The following is a 20844-nucleotide window of genomic DNA, read 5'->3' as shown; positions in this document are numbered from 1 at the left end:
GACAGGTCCCTCAAATGGCCCTCAAACGCCAGGGCTGACTGGCACCCCCATATCCAGCCCAAATATGGGGAGGATATGGGGGCGCCTGGGCACGCCCGCCACATCGGTCTGGCGGCAGCGTCCCACGCGAAAAAGCTCAAAAACTCGGCAGTCCGACGGACGCCGCGTCCGTCGCCACAGTGTGAATGTCGCGTGGCGCCGCGCCGACTCGCCACCCAAGACTAAATCCGGCTATTTAAGCCGGTCAGTGTCTCGCAACCCTAACCCATCCCCCCTCTCCACGCCGCCAGTCCGAGCCCATCCACCTCCTCCCTCTCCCGCTCCGCGCTCTGCCCATGGTCGGACGCTCCGCCCACGCTCCGGCACTCCGCCATGGTCTGAAGCAAGATCACCTACTATGCCATGTTGATGCCCGAGCACCGCTACGAGATCCAGTAGGAGATCCGGGCAAGGCAAGTCGCGCGCCGCCCGCATCGCCGCCGGGTTGCCTCCGGGCTCGCCGGAGCCGAAGGAGGAGGAGTAGCAGTCGGGGGAAGTGGAGGAGGAGATGGCTCCGATGGAGGTGGAGGAGCTGGACCAGCAGGTGCCGGCCTTCAACATGGAACGGGTGGAGGCGGAGTTCGTCGTCGCCCAGTTCGACGAGATGGCCGAGCAGCATGCCATCCTGGAGTCCATCCAGAATGAGACCTATGTGGAGGCCAACTGGGCATTCCTCTAGCGGGAGCATGCCGAGTCCGATACGCTCTTTGCCGAACTCTGTTGGGAAACGTTGCATGAAAAACAAAAAAAATCTACGCACACGCAATGATCTATCCATGGAGATGCATAGCAACGAGTGGAAGAGTGTGTCTACGTACCCTAGTAGACTGTAAGCGGAAGCGTTAAAAACCGATGTTGATGTAGTCGAATTTCTACGCGTGTCAACCGATCAAGTACCGGACGCACGGCACCTTCGTGTTCTGCACACGTCCAGCTCGGTGACGTCCCTTGCCTTCTTGATCCAGCAAGACGTCGAGGTAGTAGATGAGTTCCGTCAGCACGACAGCGAGGTGACGATGATGGTGAAGTGATCTTCGCAAGGTTTCGCCTAAGCACTACGAAAATATGACCGAGAGTGTAAACGGTGGAGGGGGCGCCGCACACGGCTAGGCAATTATCTTGGGTGTGCTAGGGGTACCCCCCCCCACACACACACTATATATATATAGAGAGAGAGAGGGGGGGGGGCAGGAGGTGCCGCAAGTAGGACCGAATCCTACTTGGGTTCCTCCTTGGCCGGCCGCCCCCTCCTTCCCTATTTACCGGAGGGGGAAGGAAAGAGGAGGGCTGAGGGAAGGAAGGGGGAGGCCGAATCCCCCCCACCCCGCCTTTCCTTCTTGGCCCATAAGGCCCATATCTTTTTCCGGGGGTGCCCGGAACCCCTTCCGGTGACCCGATATATACCCGGTACCCCTCGGAACACTTTCGGTGTCTGAATACTATCGTCCTATATATCAATCTTTACCTCTCGACCATTTCGAGACTCCTCGTCACGTCTGTGATCTCATCCAGGACTCTAAAAAACATTCGATCACCAAATTACATAACTCATATAATACAATATCGTCATCGAACATTAAGCGTGCGGACCCTGCGGGTTCGAGAACTATGTAGACATGACCGAGACACCTCTTCGGTCAATAACCAATAGCAGAACCTGGATGCCATATTGTCTCCTACATATTATACGAAGATCTTTATCGGTCGAACTGTTATGACAACATACGTTATTCCCTTTGTCTGTCGGTATATTACTTGCCCGAGATTCGATCATCGGTATCTTCATACCTAGTTCAATCTTGTTACCGGCAAGTCTCTTTACTCGTTCCGTAATACATCATCCTGCAACTAACTCATTAGTCACTTTGCTTGCAAGGCTTGTTATGATGTGCATTACCGAGAGGGGCCCAGAGATACCTCTCCAATGCTGGGAGTAACAAATCCTAACCTCGATCTATGCCAACTCAACAAACAACTTCGAAGATACCTGTAGAGCATCTTTATAATCACCCAGTTACGTTGTGAGGTTTGATAGCACACAAGGCATTCCTCCGGTGTCCGGGAGTTGCATAATCTCGTAGTCGAAGGAGTATGTATTTGACATGAAGAAAGCAATAACAATAAAACTAAACGATCATTATGCTAAGCTAACGGATGGGCCTTGTCCATCACATCATTCTTCTAATGATGTGTTCCCTCATATGACAACTCATATCCATTGTTAGAAAACCTTAACCATCTTTAATCAACGAGCTAGTCTACTAGAGGCTCACTAGAGACACGGTGTTTGTTTATGTATTCACACATGTATTAAGGTTTCCGATCAATACAGTTGTAGCATGAATAATAAACCTTTATCATGAATAAGGAAATATAACATAACAACTTTATTATTGCCTCTAGGGAATATTTCCTTCAAACTCGACACGGAGATAGAGGCGGCTCGGGCCGAAGCGGAGCAGCCGAAGGCGCCGGAGCTGCAGCTGCTGCCCATGCTGTCGGAGCCGGGCACGGAGATCGTCATGGTCTCCGACGAGTAGTAGCTAGGATCGACGTAGTACGTAGGTTATACTTCTTTTTGCATGTCTTTGTATGGATATAAGAATCGAGTATGAAATATCCGGGTGCAACAAGTAAAATTTGAGGCATGCCCGATCACTACCCGCGGACGCGCCCGGACGCATCCACGGGTGTTTAAGGGGCCATATTGTAATATGTGACTGTAGATGCTCTTACTGTACGTCCGTTCATCGTGCTCTGTCCAAGCTCCAAACACAGAGCATGTATGTCTAGACGGATACTAGTAATGTGCCCGTGCGTTGCAACGGGTCCAAAATAGAATAATACTTGTTCACAAATTTGAAAGAAAACACCCTAGTTTTGATATACATATATCATTAAAAAATAATATTATGTTTCACTTAAAATATATCCCTCGGGCTGTTTTCATGAGGTGAGGAAGAGATGTGGTTGGTTTTAAGATAGTAAGTGGTTTTCTGCAAATTGAAGAAGAGAAGTGGCTTATTGTCGCAAAAAGGTCACAACTTACCTCACGATCGTTAGATACAGATTTAATGGTTAGAAATGGCGGATGAGGGATACACCATCATCACCAACTGAATGACTCAAACTCTTTAATCAGCACAAATCCTCGCACTTTTGTCGTCACTACGTGCACACGCGTGAGCTAGTACATAACTTGCGCGTCTCACCATCGATTGTGGCCGCCGTGAAATTGAAAAGAGAAGGGCGACGTACCTAGGCAGATGCATTTTCGTGCTGCCCGTATCGGTGAAACATGCCGGTATGCGGTTCCGCGGTATGGCTGGTTGCATGCGTAATGCACGCATGCATGGGACCTTCCGCCATTGCGAGTGTTCAGAAAGGGAGGGGCCCGTATGGCGCGGTGTCTGGCGTACGTGCGTGCAGTACGTCTTCTGGACTATGCCCAGACGCTGCTGATAACACTAGTCCAGTAATTCGGTGGATGAAACGTTGCTGTCCAAAAAAAATCGGTGTAAGAAACGTCGCGTACCGCGTCGGCTCGTGGAGGGAACCGGGCGGGGCGGCCGCCGGGCCGAGCGCGACCGCACGCGCCCTTTTCCAAGCATGCCGCGGCCGGCCCGGCTGTCCCACCAGAGACTGACCAGACCACCGACTCGGTCCTCACTTGGCCTGACGCGACGTGAGCGTGGGCAAGCTCAGCCACTTCTTGGAGCTAGCCCAAGCCCAGCTGGACAGTCGCACGTGGAATGACCACACCGTCGCCGGACAACGACGCACGCACAATGCTACGTGCTCCGCCGCGCTCCCGGCCCCGGCCTGCGGTCACCACGCACTCAACGCGACGGACGGCGCCGAACGCTTCAGGCGGGGTTCGCTAGCTCGTGGCGGCGATTAGCTGCGGCAATGTGCCGATGTGCGTGCATGGTCATGGAGCTAGCTCGGGGATTTCGATTCTCGATTCGATCCGGTTCCGTTCGTTCATGCATTGGTTGCGATTTTGTTCTCGGTCGATCGGAATCGGATGCAGCTGTGGGCAAGCTAGCTGCACGCAGGGACCGTCCGAGAAATCAGCCCAGCTCACCGGCCGGCAAAGGAGCCATGGCCAGGCAGCGGTGTTAACCATCCGCGCCCGAGTGCCGGACGCTGCATATATTGACGTCATCTAGTAGTTGTGCACTATGTCGTGAATTGTGATCGCGTACGTGTGATTGTCGCTAGGTCACATCCGACTGGGACTTAATCAAGTCTCAGTCAAATGACATAACATGTAAAAAAAGTAAATTTTTTACGGATCTTAATACAAGATCTTACAAATATAGTATCGACTGAGATTTCGTAACACTGCTATACAGTACTATATACATACTTCAGTACTAACCATGCTTGCTAGCCTCGAGTACGACAAACTAATCAGTTTTGCTTATTATGTCTGAAAATGCAACTCGAAAACAGTCGACTTTGCCTAGCGCCCGAGGCCGGGATGTGGGCGCCGGGTGGGGGCGGCAACGAGGCATCGGGACGCCGGTAAGACCGGCAGGGGCAGAGCTACATGCAGGCAAAACTGTGCCTTGGCCTGTCCTATCCAAGAGAAAAACAAAAAGGAGTGGACGGAAAGCTGGGCTTTAAGAGCAATTATTTTGTGATTTTTTTTGGCATTGTTCCCTGTGGCCCGCACAACAAATTTTGGGTAGCTCCGCTAGTAAAGACTGGGCTAGGAGTGACCTAGAGACGGACACAGTGCGACAGTGTCATCGTCGACGGAGGAGAGTCAGAGGTTGATGGTTTCGAGAGCACAAGAGGAGAGGGTTACGGGAAGGTCGCCGCCGACTAGATCATCAGGGTTTAGAGGGAGGTTGGGCGTGTCAGCACGGCGCGTGTTGGGTGTCAAATGCCTACATAGCGGCTGTCTGGACGCCAGCAAAGCTTTCCCGGCTTTGCTTGCGGTCTTTGTGGATTTTAGGCTTCTGGACCATGTCGCGAATATTGATGCATAACGTTGGATGGCATAAGAGCATGGTTAATAATATAGCCAACTGCTTGCTATAACATGTTGCTATGTTATTTATAGTCATTGTAATAGCTAACATGTATAATAATTGGTTATAAGAAAGTACTACTTTATCAACATATGGCCTAACATCCACTTTCACAAAGCTTAAGCTCGTGCTACAGCCGGCTGTAAGTCTACAGCTCGCTTCTCTTCTCTCTTCTTTTTTTCTCTCTTCCAACTTTTTCAATAATATAATATTTAAGTCCTTAGGCCAACTCCACCGCATGACCCATCCGTGACCCATCCGGACGTCCGTTTTTGTCCGTTTGGGATGCGATTTGGCGGACGTCCGGAAGGCGGACAGGCGTATGGGGCATCTGCACCCAACGCGCAGAAGGACTCTCGGATTCCAAACTGTCCGTCGCGCCCTTTGGCTCGCCAGAGGTCGCCCACGTCGTGCCCGCGCTTCGCCGGAGCTTGCCCCGTCGTGTCCGCACGCCCGCCCCGCGCATGGCCGCGCCGCGCCCCGCCCCGCCCGCGCTCGAGCTCGCCGCCGCCCCGTCATGCGGCCTCCGCGCCCCCGCCCGCGCTCGAGCGCGCCGCCGGCCCACCGGGCGCTGCGCCCCCGCCCTGCTCCAGCGTGCGCCGGCCGCTGCACCCCCGCCCTGCACCCGCGCCCCGCCCCCGCGCGCGCCGCCCGCGCCCCGCACCGCATGCGCGCGCAGCCCGGCCCCGCCCCGCGCCGCCCCGCTCCCGCGCGCGCCGGCCGCGCCCCGCCCCAGCGCGCGCGCCGCCCAGCCCAGCCCCGCCCAGCGCTCGCCGCAACCCAGCCCCGCCCGCCCGCCCCCCGCGCGCGCGCCGCCCAACCCAGCCTCGCCACGCCCTGCCGCCGCCCAGCCCCGGCCGCGCCCCACGCATGCGCCGGCCCTGATCCCAGTTCCCCGCGACCCCGCCGCGCACGCGCCGCTGCTCCACCACTAGTAGAAAACGGACCATTAGTACCGGTTTGTAAGGGCCTTTAGTGCCGGTTATGGAACCGGCACTAAAGCCCCCCCCTTTAGTACCGGTTCGGCACGAACCGGCGCTAAAGTGCCACCACGTGGCGTGAGCTCGCGCCCTGGTACGGGGGACCTTTAGTACCGGTTGGTGTTACCAACCGGTACTAAAGGTTTTTTTTAATTTTTTTTTTAAATTTTGGAAAAAAAATTTGTTTTTTTTTTCTGAATTATTTGATGATTTAGTCTCTAATCACCTCTCTTAACTGCTCAAGTGTGGATCACTCATTCCAAATCATCTAACTTTCAGCCCGAGCACGCTTAACTTTCAGGTTCTATTCTTCTTCGTTTCCGAGTCTGCACTTGTTGTTTTCCTGACAATAGTAAGATGTCAATCCTATTAACCTTCAAGAATTTTGCTTGAGCATGAAGTGACACATTTCACTGTTTGAGTTTGAAACTATTATTTTGAAAACAATAATTATTTAGTAACACTAATATTTCTTGAATAATTAGTTTGACCATTGTTTGACACAGTTTGACCACAGTTTGACCAAAATTGAAATAACTAAAATAATTATTTAGTAACACTAATATTCTAGATAATTAGTTTGACCATTGTTTGACCACAGTTTGCCCATTGTTTGAATATTTTTCAATTTTTTCCACTCTAGATCTTAAAAGCCCCGTAACCTTTTTTCTGTTAGGTTTTTGAGGATTTTGCAAATGTTTAACGTGGTTCCCCGGTTAAATTCGGATGTAACTTTTCGAGTAGATGATTTTTCATATAAAAAACTTTTTCATCCGAGTTAGTATGCAAAAGTTATGCCCATTTTTACAAATTCAGAGAGATTTTGCAAATAAAGTCAAAATTCACATTTGCAAATTTTCCCAACAACTAGACCACATATCACATGAGAAACTTATTTTCTTTTATTTTTTTGACATTTCCATTATTTTATTTTATTTTTTTTAAAACTGAAAAGGCGATCCACGGGGGGGGGGGGGGGGGGGTAGAGTTTGAAAATGGGACCTTTAGTACCGGTTCGTGGCACGAACCGGTACTAAAGGTGATCGTGGGGCCCCGGCCTGACGCCAGCCTGCCACCACCCCTTTAGTACCGGTTCGTGCCACGAACCGGTACTAAAGGTTCAACACGAACCGGCATTAATGCAAATCCGTTCGAACCGGCACTAATGGTACCATTAGTACCGGCTCAAATACAAACCGGCACTAATATGGTTCATGTTTGACCCTTTTTCTACTAGTGCACCCCGAGCTTGTCGTGCTGCGCGCTCGCACCCAAGCTCCGCCCCGAGCTCGCCGCCGCCGCATGCCCCTGCCTCAACCCGAGCTCGCCAGTCCCGCCCCGCCCTGCAGCTGCGTCCTGCGCCGGTGGCATCGCCGCTGGCCTCGCAGGCCACACTCGTCTCACTGATTTGTGGGCCAGAGGGCAGACAGGGGGGGAGGGGAGCGGACCAGAGAGGTGAGGAGAGCGTCTGTTTTCTGTCCGTTCGGGAGCATTCTTGGACCAAGTTTGCTCTAGGTTTGGGGTTGAGCGGGACAAAAAAAGTGTCCAAAAGACCACTCTGTTCGTTTGGGTATTACCGTTGGGTCGTATTTTACCTCAAACGGATAAAAACAGACTGGATGGGTCACGGACGGGTCACGCGATGGAGTTGGCCTTACAACCGACTTACATCAGCTTATTATACTTGCTTTGACGAGCATTGTCCCGACATTTATGAATGTTTTGATGGAGAGCGTTGGAGTTGCCCTATACTTACTCCAGCTGGCAGAGGAAAGTGCGTGCTAAAGAGACAGGTTCCTTCCTCCTCATTGATTGCTGTGCACCGCAAAGTTCCTAGCAAGGGAGGGGCCGGGGCAGTGCGCGCAAATACCGACCGTGTGGTGCGCCATGCACGACGGCCCACCCGCAGGCTCGCTGCCCGTCGACGGCGGGTCCCCGGAGCCGGGCGAGCGAGCGACAGCGACGGAGCGGAGCATGCATAACCGCACACGGGCGCGCGCGCACGTACACCAATGCAAGGGAAAATAAAACGGGAAGCGAAGTGAATCGCCGGCCGGCCCGGGCCCGGCGACAGCGCAGAGCAGATGCCAACGCAAGCGAGGTACGCAGGCAGGTACTAGTAGTACGCGCCTTTCCATCACGCGCTTTCCTCCTCCTTTCCTTTTCTTTACTCCAACGGCTCTGCTGCTTCCTTCCCTCGATCACGGAGAGCGGCGCAGGTGAGGTGGGCCCCCGGGCCGTAACGGTTTACAGCTTCGGCTCCCAGCGTGCGGCGCGTCGCCGTTACGTTAGGCACGATAGCTGTAGCTATACTGCGGACGGCGCGGTGCGTCTCCGGTCGAACGCCGTACGTGTGCGTGCTCTCGCCGGCATCCTACTCCATGCATCGTCAATCGATCTGCTGGGATATGCTCTCCAATATTTATCTGCTAAGCAATGTACATTCTCTCCAAAGTCAAAGTATCAGTGTCTCCGTGAACATGGCCGATCACTGCAGTCCCATGTCAACGCCAATCATTCCGTCTATCTATGCTTTTATTTATTATTATATACTTTCTCCGTTTCTAAACAGGGGCGGAGCCAGAATTTGAACATGAGGGGGGCGACGCAAAATTCTAGACATAAAAAATGGTATATTACAATATAATCAGTCTCCTGATAGCGTCACTGATAAGGCATAATTTTTTTTGGAAGTACCAAAAAATATGATAATTCTAGGCAAGAATGTTGGAGCTTGAAGATGAAGCAATTGGTGGGAAAAAGTATTTACCCCATTAGTTGTTGGTGGCTTTCACTTCATATTTGACTACTATAAAAAAGATACTTCCTCCGATCCATATTAATTCTCGTTGAAACGGGTGTATCTAGACGCATTTCTATACATCCCTTTGAATGACAACTAATTTGGATGGGACAGAGTACATAATTACTAGACTAATTTACTGTTCTATATCAAACATTAGTTAGAAAATTAAGGTCATAATTCATATTAAAAAATCTATCCCCATCATTTCTGAAATAATTTGAGTTTTAGGTTTGTTGTAAGTCAAACTTCTTCAAGTTTGACCAAGTTTGCAAAAAATATATCAATACCTGGAAATTCTAATCTTTAGAAAATATTTATGCTATGTATATTTTTTTAGGGTCATGCTATGTATATTTATCGTTGTAGTCTTTCCGTCCCATAATATAAGACGTTGCTTGAAATAACGTCTATTGTGGGACGTGGGGAATAGATCTTATGATATTTTTCTATAAATTTGATTAAAATTAAACAAGTTTCACTAACGACAAATGTAAACTATAATTATTTTAGAACAATGGTAATAGTAACTAATATCTACAGTATAAGCTAGTAGCGTCTTGTGTGCCTGCATCTGTTCTGCTCACCCAACATCTTGCCGTATTTGATCCGCCTACGTCTAGACGTGTCTGTGCGTCGACAACGGTGGATGGTGTTGTTGCCCTGGTGAGTAGCAGCCAGAGGCAAGCAAACACCCTAGCCCCTAGCAGGATACGCTGACAGTGAGCGGCGGCGGGGACGGTGCCAGCGAATGCCCTAGCAAAAGTGCAGAACACGTCCGTAGGTTGCATATATCAATCGATCGATCTGGTAGATTAGACACTGGCCGTGGCAAAATAATGGCCAGCCACAACCCGTACATGAGTTATTGGGTTATGGGCTATTGGGCTTCTCTACTTCGTTGTTGATTCAGTAATTATTTGTATAATACAGCATGGGCTAATTACGCAATTAGCTGCGGCCGTTAGGCATATAAGTACATATACACTACCTGGTACGAATCGTTGAGGGGGGCGAGCGATTGGCAGGGGTCTGACCCCTGCTCGCCCCTCCCTGTCTCCGCCCCTGTTTCTAAATATAAAATCTTTTTAGAGATTTCAATAAAAGCCTATATACGAAACAAAATAAATGAATCTATATTTTAAAATATGTTTATATGCATCTGTATGTAGTTCATGGTGAAATCTCTAGAAACGGAGAGAGAGTACGTACAAACGATGCCTGGCCTTTTCTAATCTACTTATCCGGTATGTATTGGTGTTCGTGGAGGGGATTGCTTACAACAAATGCTTGCACAGACGAGATTAAGCTGGACTTCGCTTTTGGGGCAATGCATTGCAAGCTGTCCCTCTCTTTTCAGTGACAGCAGACACAGCATGGCCCGCTGACTTTGGAATCACAAATTCATTTGAAATGGTGTTTGTTTACATACGAAAAGAAAGGTAAGCCTACATACGCAGGAACGCCGACAATAAGAACAACTTCAACCGGCCAACCTATTTCATCGCCCATGTCTATTTTGATCGAAGCGAACAAAAACGCTGGCCCATCATGCCGATCCAAACCCAAAACACATCCGCTTCACGGTGACGCATTTCAGGCCTAAATTTTGCGTCGGCAGAGACGCGAAGGCAACACGTCATGCGTCCTCTTGATGTCTGCCACGGCCCCACATGTCTGCCAGCCAACAACCACACGCGGTCATTTTTATCGAGGGCCCACGTGTCAGCGAGTGGAAGCTACGGGAGGCCGCCCTTTTTTAATCCACGCGTGCGCGAGGGGGGGGGGGGGGGCTCTTCCACTTCCCGTCCACATCTAGCCCCCACGTGCTCCCTCGCCGGCAACAAGCAAATCCTAGCGTGATGGGTTTCTTCGACGGCTCGAGCAAGAGCAAGGGGAAGCTCACCCTCGGCGCCAGCTCGTCCTGCGTGCTTCCTTCTCTGCCGCCACCGGCGCGGTGGCACTGGCAGTACTGGCAACCGCTACGTACCCTAACTTCTCCCTGCCGCACGACTGACATCTTGATCCACATCGGGGCGACGACGTGGCCCGGGCCTGGGAGGCGGCATTCCCTTGGGCCGGCGCGCCGCTGGAGCTGGTCGACCTCACCGGCCCCGGGTCGGACGAAGAGGACGCCTAGGGCAGCGCGCGGCGGTGCAGACTTTTTTATGTTTAATTTATGTGGATTTTGGCCGGCGGTTGACCGGTTTTTATGTTTAAATATGTTATAACTTTGATCATGATTGTTTTTCAAATCCGCGTTTACAAAATATGGGTAGGGCCAGCGTTGGGTGCACGCGCCAACTAGAAAAACGGACATGAGTGTCTGTGCGGCCGACCCAAACGAAGAAAAAGCGGTCAAATCGTGCGTCTGTTTGGATCGGCCGGTTGGAGTTTAATGCATTTGCAAAAAATGTCAAGCAGATCAATACTACCTCCATTACAGAACGCGAAAAAAAAAACTACCTTCATTACAAAATACTTTAAATCAACTAAAACCATGACAAGTAATTTGGGTAAACAGATGGAAGATGTTAATAGAAAGTTGGGCACCCAGTTGAGCTATAGCTATAGCTAGCTCTGACGAGTCTACGGTGCAGACTGCGTGCACGTGACCCAAGTGCAAAGCACGTCGTGACGAGCCCATAAAATGGTTGCGGCCGGAAAGAGCAATTCTACACGAGCGCTCTATCTGGGTGCCAAACATTTTGTGCTATATACATTCATGCTAGTATACTTAGCAGGAGCAACTAAAGCAACCTAACAGAGCACGCAGGGTACAGCACGGAAGGTCTATGGACTAATGGGGGAATTAAACGTGCACCACCACCGCAAGAAATGCTTTTCTTGCCATGTACCCGTACCCACATGAACATTTGCGCGTGGATGATACTACCGTGGTCGACACAGTCATGCGCATAGCATGGTTTTCGGGTACTGCCTTTTTCATGTTAGGTGTGTCCTCGTATCTTGTTAGGAGCAGCAAGTAGTACATCTTGCACGTGACTCGGTGTTCAAGTCACGCCGTTTGTGTGATTTCTGGGTGTTTTATTGGACACAAGTACTGCTCCTCACCGCCCCACTGCAAAAAAACACTACATCCGTTCAGATAAGGAACGTACATATTTACAAATGAACACTTTTTTTCAAGGAAAATTAGAAAAGATATCTTAACTTGACAAACAAAATATGAGGTACTCCATCTGTCATATAATGTAAGACGTTTTCTGACATTGATGTAGTTCCAACAACGTCTTACATTATGGGATAGAGCAAGTATATGCCACATCCCACATGTGAATCCACTGGTATAATTTTCGAACATGTTTTTGGTCACTATCCAGTCACGATTTTGCCACTCAAGCGGACCCCTCACACCGTTCCTATACGTTCGAGCCGTCCGGTACCCCCCCCCCCCCTACCTAGGCCATATGCGGTGTAGTCCGGAAGCGACCGCCATATCGGATCCGGTCCTCTCTAGCCCACCCCACCCTAGACCAAAGCCTAACAGTCCACCCTTCTCGAATATCGATGGCTTCGATTCCACTGCCCATTTTCTCCCCTCCCTCCAGCATGCCCGACTACAACAGTGTATCTGGCTCCATCGACTAGGACGGGCTCTTGAATGAGGACTCTGGAAGCTTAGCCCTAGAAGATGACGAGCTCGTGCTCTGCATTGCCCATCCTCGATCGCGGCTGGACAACGGCAGAAGCTTGAGCACCACGCTATCCCCGGTGGCCCAGCGGGCAAGCTGTGCGGTCGACCATGTCGACTTGTCCACTCGGCCCTGACTTGTCGTGCTTCGTGGTCGCCCCCTTCGGAAGCTGCTCCCCACCCCCCCACCCCGGGCCGGCGGTGGGTGCTCGTGCACGCACTACCAAGCACGTGTCGTCTGCGTCACCGCAATCGGAGGCAAGGGAGCCTCGCTGCGCCCGGCAGAGAGCGGCGGAGGCCACATCCAGCCATTCCGGATGTGGGTCTTACCAGACCAAGGCCGTCCAGGTGCCCTCGGACTTGGAGGAGAAGCTCCTCAATGAAGTGCTCCACCGATCCTTCACCTTGGCCAAGACAGACGCCCGCCGTTGCAAAGCTGCCGCGTCAATGCGGCCAGCCATCGAGGAGTCCGAATGGCTCACTCGGAAGAAGGCCGGCGATGCGACGAGAGCCATGTGCCTCGCTAAGGAGCAAGCCCATGCTGCCCGACGTCTCTCTGTCATCCCCTCTGGTTTGGGGAATGGCTCCGCCTCTAGAGACGCTAAGGGGAAGGGTCTGGCGAGGAGGTAGTGATACCCGAAATCCCCTCTTAGTTTGCTATCGTATTTTTTAATGTAGATATGTCGAACTTGTTAATGTCAAACTTGCTATGGCGGGTCCTAGATGTGAATACTATGTATATGTTGATCTACGTTGTGTTATTCGCATTGCATGCATTGCATGGAATTCAAGGGTTGCATATGGGGGATATGGATGTGGAAGCGGACATTCGAGAAACGATCGGGTGTTGTTCATAGCCGTATAGAGGCCCAGATGTGTGATGTGTGCTTGTAGATACTCTAACATACCATAATAAATGTGACGTGTGGAATCCAGGAATGTCAGAGCGAGAAGCGTAACAACATGTTCATTTCTTCGCGCTAAACTTTTCCGCAAGTGTGTCAGATTATTCTCTCAAGTAACCAACACGAGATATGTGTGTTCATTAAGAAGAAAATTGTATGGATTTGAGGATTCATAATTGAGGTATCCGGGGTGTGGAAACGAAAAAATTAAGGTGTGACCGGTTACAGTCCGCAGACGCGTGTGGATGCATCCGCGAACATTTGTGAGGACAGATTTAGCGTATGCGGCTGCAGATCCTCTAGCATGCTTTTTTGAAGGAATATTATTGACATGCTATCCTCACATTTTCCTCAAATGTTGCCGCACTTGTGTTGACTAATTTATCCATCAAGTTTGTGGATTGCCAGGAATGAAGCGTGGCGAACTATTGGCTACGCACCGAACCACAAATGAAGCGTGGCAAACTATCGGCCATGGACCGAGCGTTCTCGCCGGTCATGGGTCGAGACGAGGACCAACATTCGCCGGAGTCAGTTTTTTTTCTCTCTTTGAAACTTTCGCCGGAGTTAAGCTGCCCGTGCGGATCCGAAAAGAATTCCACAACACAAGAAGGGGATGAGTCGCGGACACGGCCATCACGGCCGTTGGCGTAATCCGGTAATCCGCGATGTAAACGACGTGTGCGGGACCCGGCCTCCCCTCTCACTGTCCACAACGGGCCCACCGTCAGAGACCACGCGCACCTTCCTCCGCTCCTTCCTCCCTCCAATGGTGGCTCCTCCTCCTCTGTCTATAAATACACCACGTCTCCCTCTGGAACCAACCTGCAACCACCGCAGAGCACGCCATCGATCGAACCAAAGCCAAGAAGAGTTTCCTCGTTGCTAGCGCCGCTAAGTAGACGTCGACGGCGATGGGCAAGATGAAGATGCCGGCCCTGTTCCGCCGCCGCTCCTCCTCCAAGTCGCGCTCCGCGTCGCCGCCGACGACTCCTCCCCGGGAGGAGCAGCAGGAGGAGAGCCGGCAGGCCATCGGGTCCCCGGCGCGGTCGCCGGAGGAGGAGATGGAGCGGGTCTTCCGCAAGTTCGACGCCAACGGCGACGGCCGGATCTCGCGGCCGGAGCTGGCCGCCCTCTTCGAGAGCCTGGGCCACGCGGCCACCGAGGACGAGCTGACCCGCATGATGGCTGAGGCGGACGCGGACGGCGACGGCTTCATCAGCCTGGAGGAGTTCGCGGCGCTCAACGCCACGGCGCCCGGCGACGACGAGGAGGACCTGCGGCTCGCCTTCAAGGTGTTCGACGCGGACGGCAGCGGCGACATCTCGGCCGCGGAGCTGGCGCGCGTGCTCCACGGCCTCGGCGAGAAGGCCACGGTGCAGCAGTGCCGGCGCATGATCGAGGGCGTCGACAAGAACGGCGACGGCCTCATCTCCTTCGACGAGTTCAAGGTCATGATGGCCGCCGGCTTCGCCGCCAAGATGGCCTGATCCGTCCGCCCAATTGGAACCCATTGGCCAGGGTGGTACCGCGACGGATCGAGAAATTGCGAAGGTCCAATTGAAGATTAATGTGGAACCGGCGACGCTTGAAGCTTGGGCGTGCTCCCAAGCTCTCGCGTTGGCCGGCCGTCCAGGCTCGGAAAACAGTGCCACAGTGGTGACTGGTGAGGGTGATTAGCAGTGAAGCTCGTCGCACCTACATGACAGTGTGGTGATCAAGGAGATTCAGGAAACAAAGGAAGATGTTTAGTGATGTAATATTTGTGTACATGAGAGTAGGGCTTACGATTAGGATGCTCATTTGTTTAGCTCGAAGCGCGTGTCGCTTGATAGTGGTCGCTATTTCTGGCTGATCGATCCATGGGATCAGGCTAATGTGCATATAAACACTACCAATCTTCTAAAAAAATACCTAGCATTCACCAAGCACTAAGAGTCCACTCTCATATGCTCTCTTACATAAGAGTCCACTCCCGCCAATTTTTCATGTCTCCCTCCTTCATATAGACAAAAGTACCATGTAGGCGAGCTATAAAAGCCCATTATTGTACTTGCTCTGAGCTGATATCATTGATTGCAAGCCGCCAGCTGACCTTACCGAACTTCTTTCCCTTTGCGCCACTTACCGGGATCTCCTCGTGCCATCACCCTCCATTCTCGCCTCGTACCCCACAACGCCCGTGTGCCGACCCCGAGGTCTGGCGCTGCAGCAGCTGCTCCCGCAGCATCAGTGGCGTCTCTAGCCTCATAAGTCTGTGGGGTCAATGATTTTTTTTAGACATTTTTCTTTAGGATGAACAGTAAATCTAGTCTAGTTTTCAAAAAAGCTGTGGGGTCGGCTGACCCCACAGCTTACACATAGAATCGCCGTTGCGCAGCATGAAGGCGCAGACACTTGTTTCTGTAACGACAATGCTATTGCAAATCTCGATGGCGAACGAATACTCTGTTGTGACACGGCATCGTTTTGTAAAAACAATCTTGCAACAAGATCTATGTTACCAAAAAATCTGCAATAAAACGGTTGTTGCATAAAAATTCTAAAAACAAAATGCAACAAGATGGTTGTTGCAAAAAAAAATCTACAGCAAGACGGCTTTTGCAAAATAAAGCTAAAAATGTCTGCAACAAAACGTCAGTTGCAAAAAAAAGCAAGAATATATATGTTGTAAATAAATTCTTCAACAAGATATCTGTTCTACAAAAAAACCCCACAACAAAACCTATGTTGGCATGTTGCGGTGGTCGACGGTGGTGACTGTGGCGGAGACAGGTCTGGCGCAGTTAGGGTTATAGCCCCACGCCTAGTAACAACTTTCCTTCTAATTCCATCATACAAAGTATAGAAAATTATCAAAGTTTATCACTCAACATAGCACACCCCAGGCGTAGCCTGTATCTAGCTTCGCCACTGGGTGACAATCAACCTCTCGATGCGTCAAATCTAACAGCTCACAAGCCGGCTGAGCATGCCCCTTAAAGTATGTCTACACCTTCCAAAAAATTGCTCCCGACATTATTCAAACAATGTTAAAAATGTTTACATACTTTAAAAAAAATTCTACCATTCTAAAAAAGTCCATGCAATGTAAAGTGTTCACGTGGTTTAAGATAATGTTGTTTACCATTCAAAAAATATTCATTTAGTTCAGAAAAATGTTTTGCACCATTCAAAAAGTTGTTTGTGAAATTTTCAAAAAAAAATGTTCGTTGATTTTTTAAGAAATTTCGATAAATGTTCTTGTAGTTTAAAAATCATGTAATTGAAATAATATTCGACGTATCTTTGAAAAAAGTTACCACGTATTTGAATTTTTTTAAACATGTATTTAAAATTGTTCAATGTGTATAAAAAATGTGATGTATTCATTAAAATATATTAAACATATAAATAAAGGAAAATTAATATAAAAGAGAACCAAACACAACTGGTAAAGAAACAAAGAAAATCTAAAATCCAAAAATTAAAACCAGCACAGGAACACACAAAAATAAAGAATATAGTGCCTAGAAGCCTCTCTCTATGGCACCCGATTTGGGCCGGCCAAAAGCGTGCTCGTCTATTGCTCGCAATCAGTGAGAATTGCTACCGCCTATGGGAGTGCAACATACACATACATTTTTTTTTGAAATCACTAATTAAGAAGTATTGTAAAGATCACTCCCACCTTCTCAGATTATGGCAAGTATACATTGCATGCGTATCACTTGTCGCAATCTTCGAATTTTCCTTTTTTCATATATTCGTTTATTCAAAATGTTTTATCTGTCAAACCGCATCTTCAAATCTCGAATCGTTTTGACCATTGAATTCCTCACGACGAGATATTCAAAATTATATCACATGTTGATAGGTTTCGATGAACTTTTCTTTTCATGAAAAATATCCATACGAAAAAACCCGATTAGGAAGCGCATTTTTTTCTTTCCGAGAGGCACGACGGAAAACTTTTTTTTCCTTTTCTGAGAAGCACAGTCGTGCGCGGAAGCAAATCCGTGCCTCCACAAGGAGTAAGTCCGTGCCTCTCGCGAAAAAAAACACTTTTATTTTCCTTTTCTCAGAGGCACAACCATGGCTCTTCGGGAAGCAAATATGTGTCTCCATGAGAAGTAAATTCTTACCTCTGGTGGAAGAAAAAAAAGAAAACATATTTTTGTACTTTTGCGAGTGCAAGCAAATCGTTGCCTTCACGAGAAGTAAATGTGTGCCGCTTGCAGAAAAAAACCACCACATTTTGCCACGCAAAAAAGCAAATTTTGATATTTTTTCCCCAAAAGCTTGGGAAAGCCAAGAAGCCATAAAAACAAAAAAAATATAAAAGCTGAAAATGTGTAGAGAAAAATAAAAGAACAAAGTCCAAAGGGATTGACTACAGCGCGACATGTGGCGGCGACTGAGAGCGCGACAAGTGTTACACTCCTAACCCAACCCAGATGACCCTTGGGAGGGCTCACGAAGGAGTACTTGTTAATTATTATTTGGTCTTCATTTTTGTTTTTCAGATCAACATTCACTTTTTTTTTCCTGAGACAAAGACAAACATACACATACATATACCAAGGGGGGATTTCGTAATATTACATGGGCCTAAGCCAGCCCATAAAATTTCTGTGGGCTAGTGGTGTGTTGCCGGCGTGGACACATACCGCACCGCACCACATGCCGAACTGGGCTCTCGGGACTCTGAAGCAGGAGTGGCGGCCATGGCGCGCGCATCGGGCTCGGGCGGCAGCGGCGGCGGCGGGAGCGACTTCTCCGTGATGGTGATAGGGTCCGACTTCGCGGTGGACGCCGGCGCGGCGCTCCTCACCTCCCCCGCCGACCGCGAGGAGTGGCACGACTGCGTCCCCGACCTCGGCGACGACTTCTCCGACCTCGAGGAGCTCCAGGTCGTCCGCGTGCAGGGCGCGGACAGATCCGGCCGGCCCGTCGTCCGGGTCGTCGGCAAGTTCTTCCCCGGTGCGCCAAACACCTCCCTTTACTTTCCGTCCTCTCCTCATCCTGGGATTTATCGGGTGGTATTTGGGGATTGCTGGTGCGCGTCTAGGGTTTGGTGCGAGTCATTCGACGAATTCTTTGCTGTTAGCTCTGCATTCTCGAGTAGGTATAGAGTAGAAAATGCATGCTACACTGAGGATTTCAGCATATCAGCAATTAGCCATTCTATTATGATTGGTTTTCAAAATTGAAAAAATCTGGATGTTGGAGATGCACGTTCATTTCGATAGTAATCTGCTGTGTATGTGGCTTCTTTGCTAGTGGTACCATCCCCTGTTGATCTAGTTTCTGGTTTGGTAATAGATTCAATACTGCAAATTAGTATTATTTCTCAAAATCAGTTGGCAGACTGCTGGTGTGCGTTAAGGTTTGATGCGAATCATTAATCAGTGAAGCCGTTGCGGTTAGTAGAAAATGCATGCTGCACCTAGGATTAAAGCATATCTATGTCTCAGCAATTAGCCATTCTATTGTGATTAATTGTCAAAATTGAAAAATTCTGGATGATAGAGATGCACGTTTCATGAGTGTTCATTTCGTTGGTAATCTGCTATGTATGTGGCTTCTTTGCTAGTGGTGTAGTATCAGGTTTGATAACAGATTCAGTACTGCAAATTAGTTTCCCTCCGTCCTAAATTACTTGTCTCAGAAATGGATGTATGTAGACGTATTTGTTTACATCCATTTCTGCGACAAATAATTTGGGATGGAGCTAGTATTATTTCTTAAAAATCAGTTGGCAAACTCGAGCATACCATTTTATAAGGAAACTAGCATACCAGTTTGTATGTAGCTTATTTTCTAGTAGTGGATGGATCCTTTCCATGTCATATTGGCCTAACTTCCCATTGGATAATTGATTCAGTCGACAGTTAGCATTGTTTCCCAAAATCAGCTCACAGACACGATCACCATTTGACAAATATAGCTACCAAGGGAGCTTCACAACTTCTACTACACACTTGATGTTCCAATACTACAAGCTCTGCCGCTAATGTTATATTAGTTCCTGCCACTCCCTGTAACACTCACATGGCATTTTCTTTTGGTATTCCAGCTCCTGTTATAGATGGTGGACGTCTGAAGAGGTATGTGTTTCACAAGCTCCGCACCGAGTTGCCAGAGGGTCCATTCTGCATCTTGTACGTACACACCACTGTACAATCAGATGATAACAATCCTGGAATGACAATCTTGAGGGGGATTTATGAAGAACTTCCAGCTGAATACAAGGAAAGGCTGCAAATATTCTACTTCCTTCATCCTGGGCTTTATTCCTGGCTCGCCATGGCCACGCTAGGCAGGCTCTTCTTAAGCGGAGGGTCAGTTTTCTCTCATGCATTTCTTGATCATTAAAAATGCTCAAATATGTGGAGTTGTTTTACAATGATAGCCAGAAAACTTGCATACCATTTCACAAGGAGCTTGCTTCCAACAACATAAGGAAACTAGTAAATAATTGTATACAAGCATTATGGTTTTTGTTTACCTTCTCTGGTTTGTGAATAATTTTGCCGAATAGGTTTCCAGGGTTGTGTTGTGCCGTTCCTGAATCATAAGAAGTAATCTATACTTGTGATAGACAAATTGCAGAGACCATCAACTCATCCATTTCTTGATTTGTTACTGTTCAGTCTTGTGTACTTGACTAGATATTGTATTGATGGGAAGATACAATACTGCTGCTTTACACCATTTATGTTGAACTCATATCATCTGAGTTTGCTTACTCAGAACTATTACCTCCGTACCAAAATATTAGATGTTTTGGTATGCTAAGACATTTTGGTAGCAAAACGTCTTATATTTTGGTACGGAGGTAGTAGAAGACTGCTCACTCCTAGTGCAGCCACACTGCAGTCACCTTTCAGTATATACTTCCTCACTCATATTGGTTGTCTATTGCAGGTTGTATTGGAAAATCAAGTATGTTAGTCGGCTGGAGTATCTATGGGGGGACATCAAAAAGGGTGAAGTTGAGATTCCAGATTTTGTTACTGAACATGACAAGATCCTTGAGCACCGACCATTGACAGACTATGGTATAGAACCTGATCCCCTGCATCTCGCTGATATACCTGCTGCGGGGTACTCGCTTGGTAGGTATGAAGACAAATGGTCTCCGGAAGATCGTTGGCATTCTCGCAATTACATGTGACATTTTGGTGCTGTTGAAGGCTTTGTAAGTTCTCTGTATATATATGTCATAGCAAATGGTGATGCACACCGGATTGTAATGGAAACTTTGTTCATAATAAGGTAGTGTCTCGAATTGTGGGCGTGTATGACATATTTGTAGAGACAATACCAAATGGATGACAGATTGAGCATACAAAAATGATGTGATTTAATGTTGTCTTGAGTGTCAGATGAGCACTTGGTTTCTGTGTATGCAAGCACAGGTTTGTAACATCACACA

The 20844-nt window shown here is 49.0% G+C and overlaps 2 protein-coding genes across 2 annotated transcripts; both read left to right on the top strand.

The window, feature by feature from the left end:
* Window positions 1-14232: 14232 nt before the first annotated feature.
* Window positions 14233-15352, top strand: LOC125546057 (putative calcium-binding protein CML10). Its single transcript, XM_048710179.2, has one exon. The coding sequence runs from the start codon at window positions 14339-14341 to the stop codon at window positions 14912-14914; it is 576 nt and encodes a 191-aa protein (XP_048566136.1). The 5' UTR covers window positions 14233-14338; the 3' UTR covers window positions 14915-15352.
* Window positions 15353-18061: 2709 nt separating this feature from the next.
* Window positions 18062-20779, top strand: LOC125546056 (SEC14 cytosolic factor family protein / phosphoglyceride transfer family protein). The gene is made up of 3 exons (XM_048710177.2): window positions 18062-18386; window positions 19483-19747; window positions 20334-20779. The coding sequence occupies exons 1-3, from the start codon at window positions 18131-18133 to the stop codon at window positions 20581-20583; spliced, it is 771 nt and encodes a 256-aa protein (XP_048566134.1). The 5' UTR covers window positions 18062-18130; the 3' UTR covers window positions 20584-20779.
* The last annotated feature ends 65 nt before the right edge of the window (window positions 20780-20844 follow it).

The sequence above is a fragment of the Triticum urartu genome, chromosome 3A (genome assembly GCF_056163025.1).
Source record: "Triticum urartu cultivar PI428250 chromosome 3A, HENAU_Tu73, whole genome shotgun sequence".
NCBI lineage: Eukaryota > Viridiplantae > Streptophyta > Magnoliopsida > Poales > Poaceae > Triticum > Triticum urartu.
The sequence above is the reverse complement of the archived record's forward strand: the minus strand, read 5'-3'. Positions and strand labels throughout refer to the sequence as shown.

Coding starts and splice junctions, on each gene's coding strand:
- LOC125546056 (XM_048710177.2), top strand. CDS start 18,131: ATGGCGCGCGCATCGGGCTCGGGCGGCAGCGGCGGCGGCGGGAGCGAC. Junction 18,387..19,482: donor CGTCGGCAAGTTCTTCCCCG/GTGCGCCAAACA, acceptor TTGGTATTCCAG/CTCCTGTTATAGATGGTGGA. Junction 19,748..20,333: donor AGGCTCTTCTTAAGCGGAGG/GTCAGTTTTCTC, acceptor TGTCTATTGCAG/GTTGTATTGGAAAATCAAGT.
- LOC125546057 (XM_048710179.2), top strand. CDS start 14,339: ATGGGCAAGATGAAGATGCCGGCCCTGTTCCGCCGCCGCTCCTCCTCC.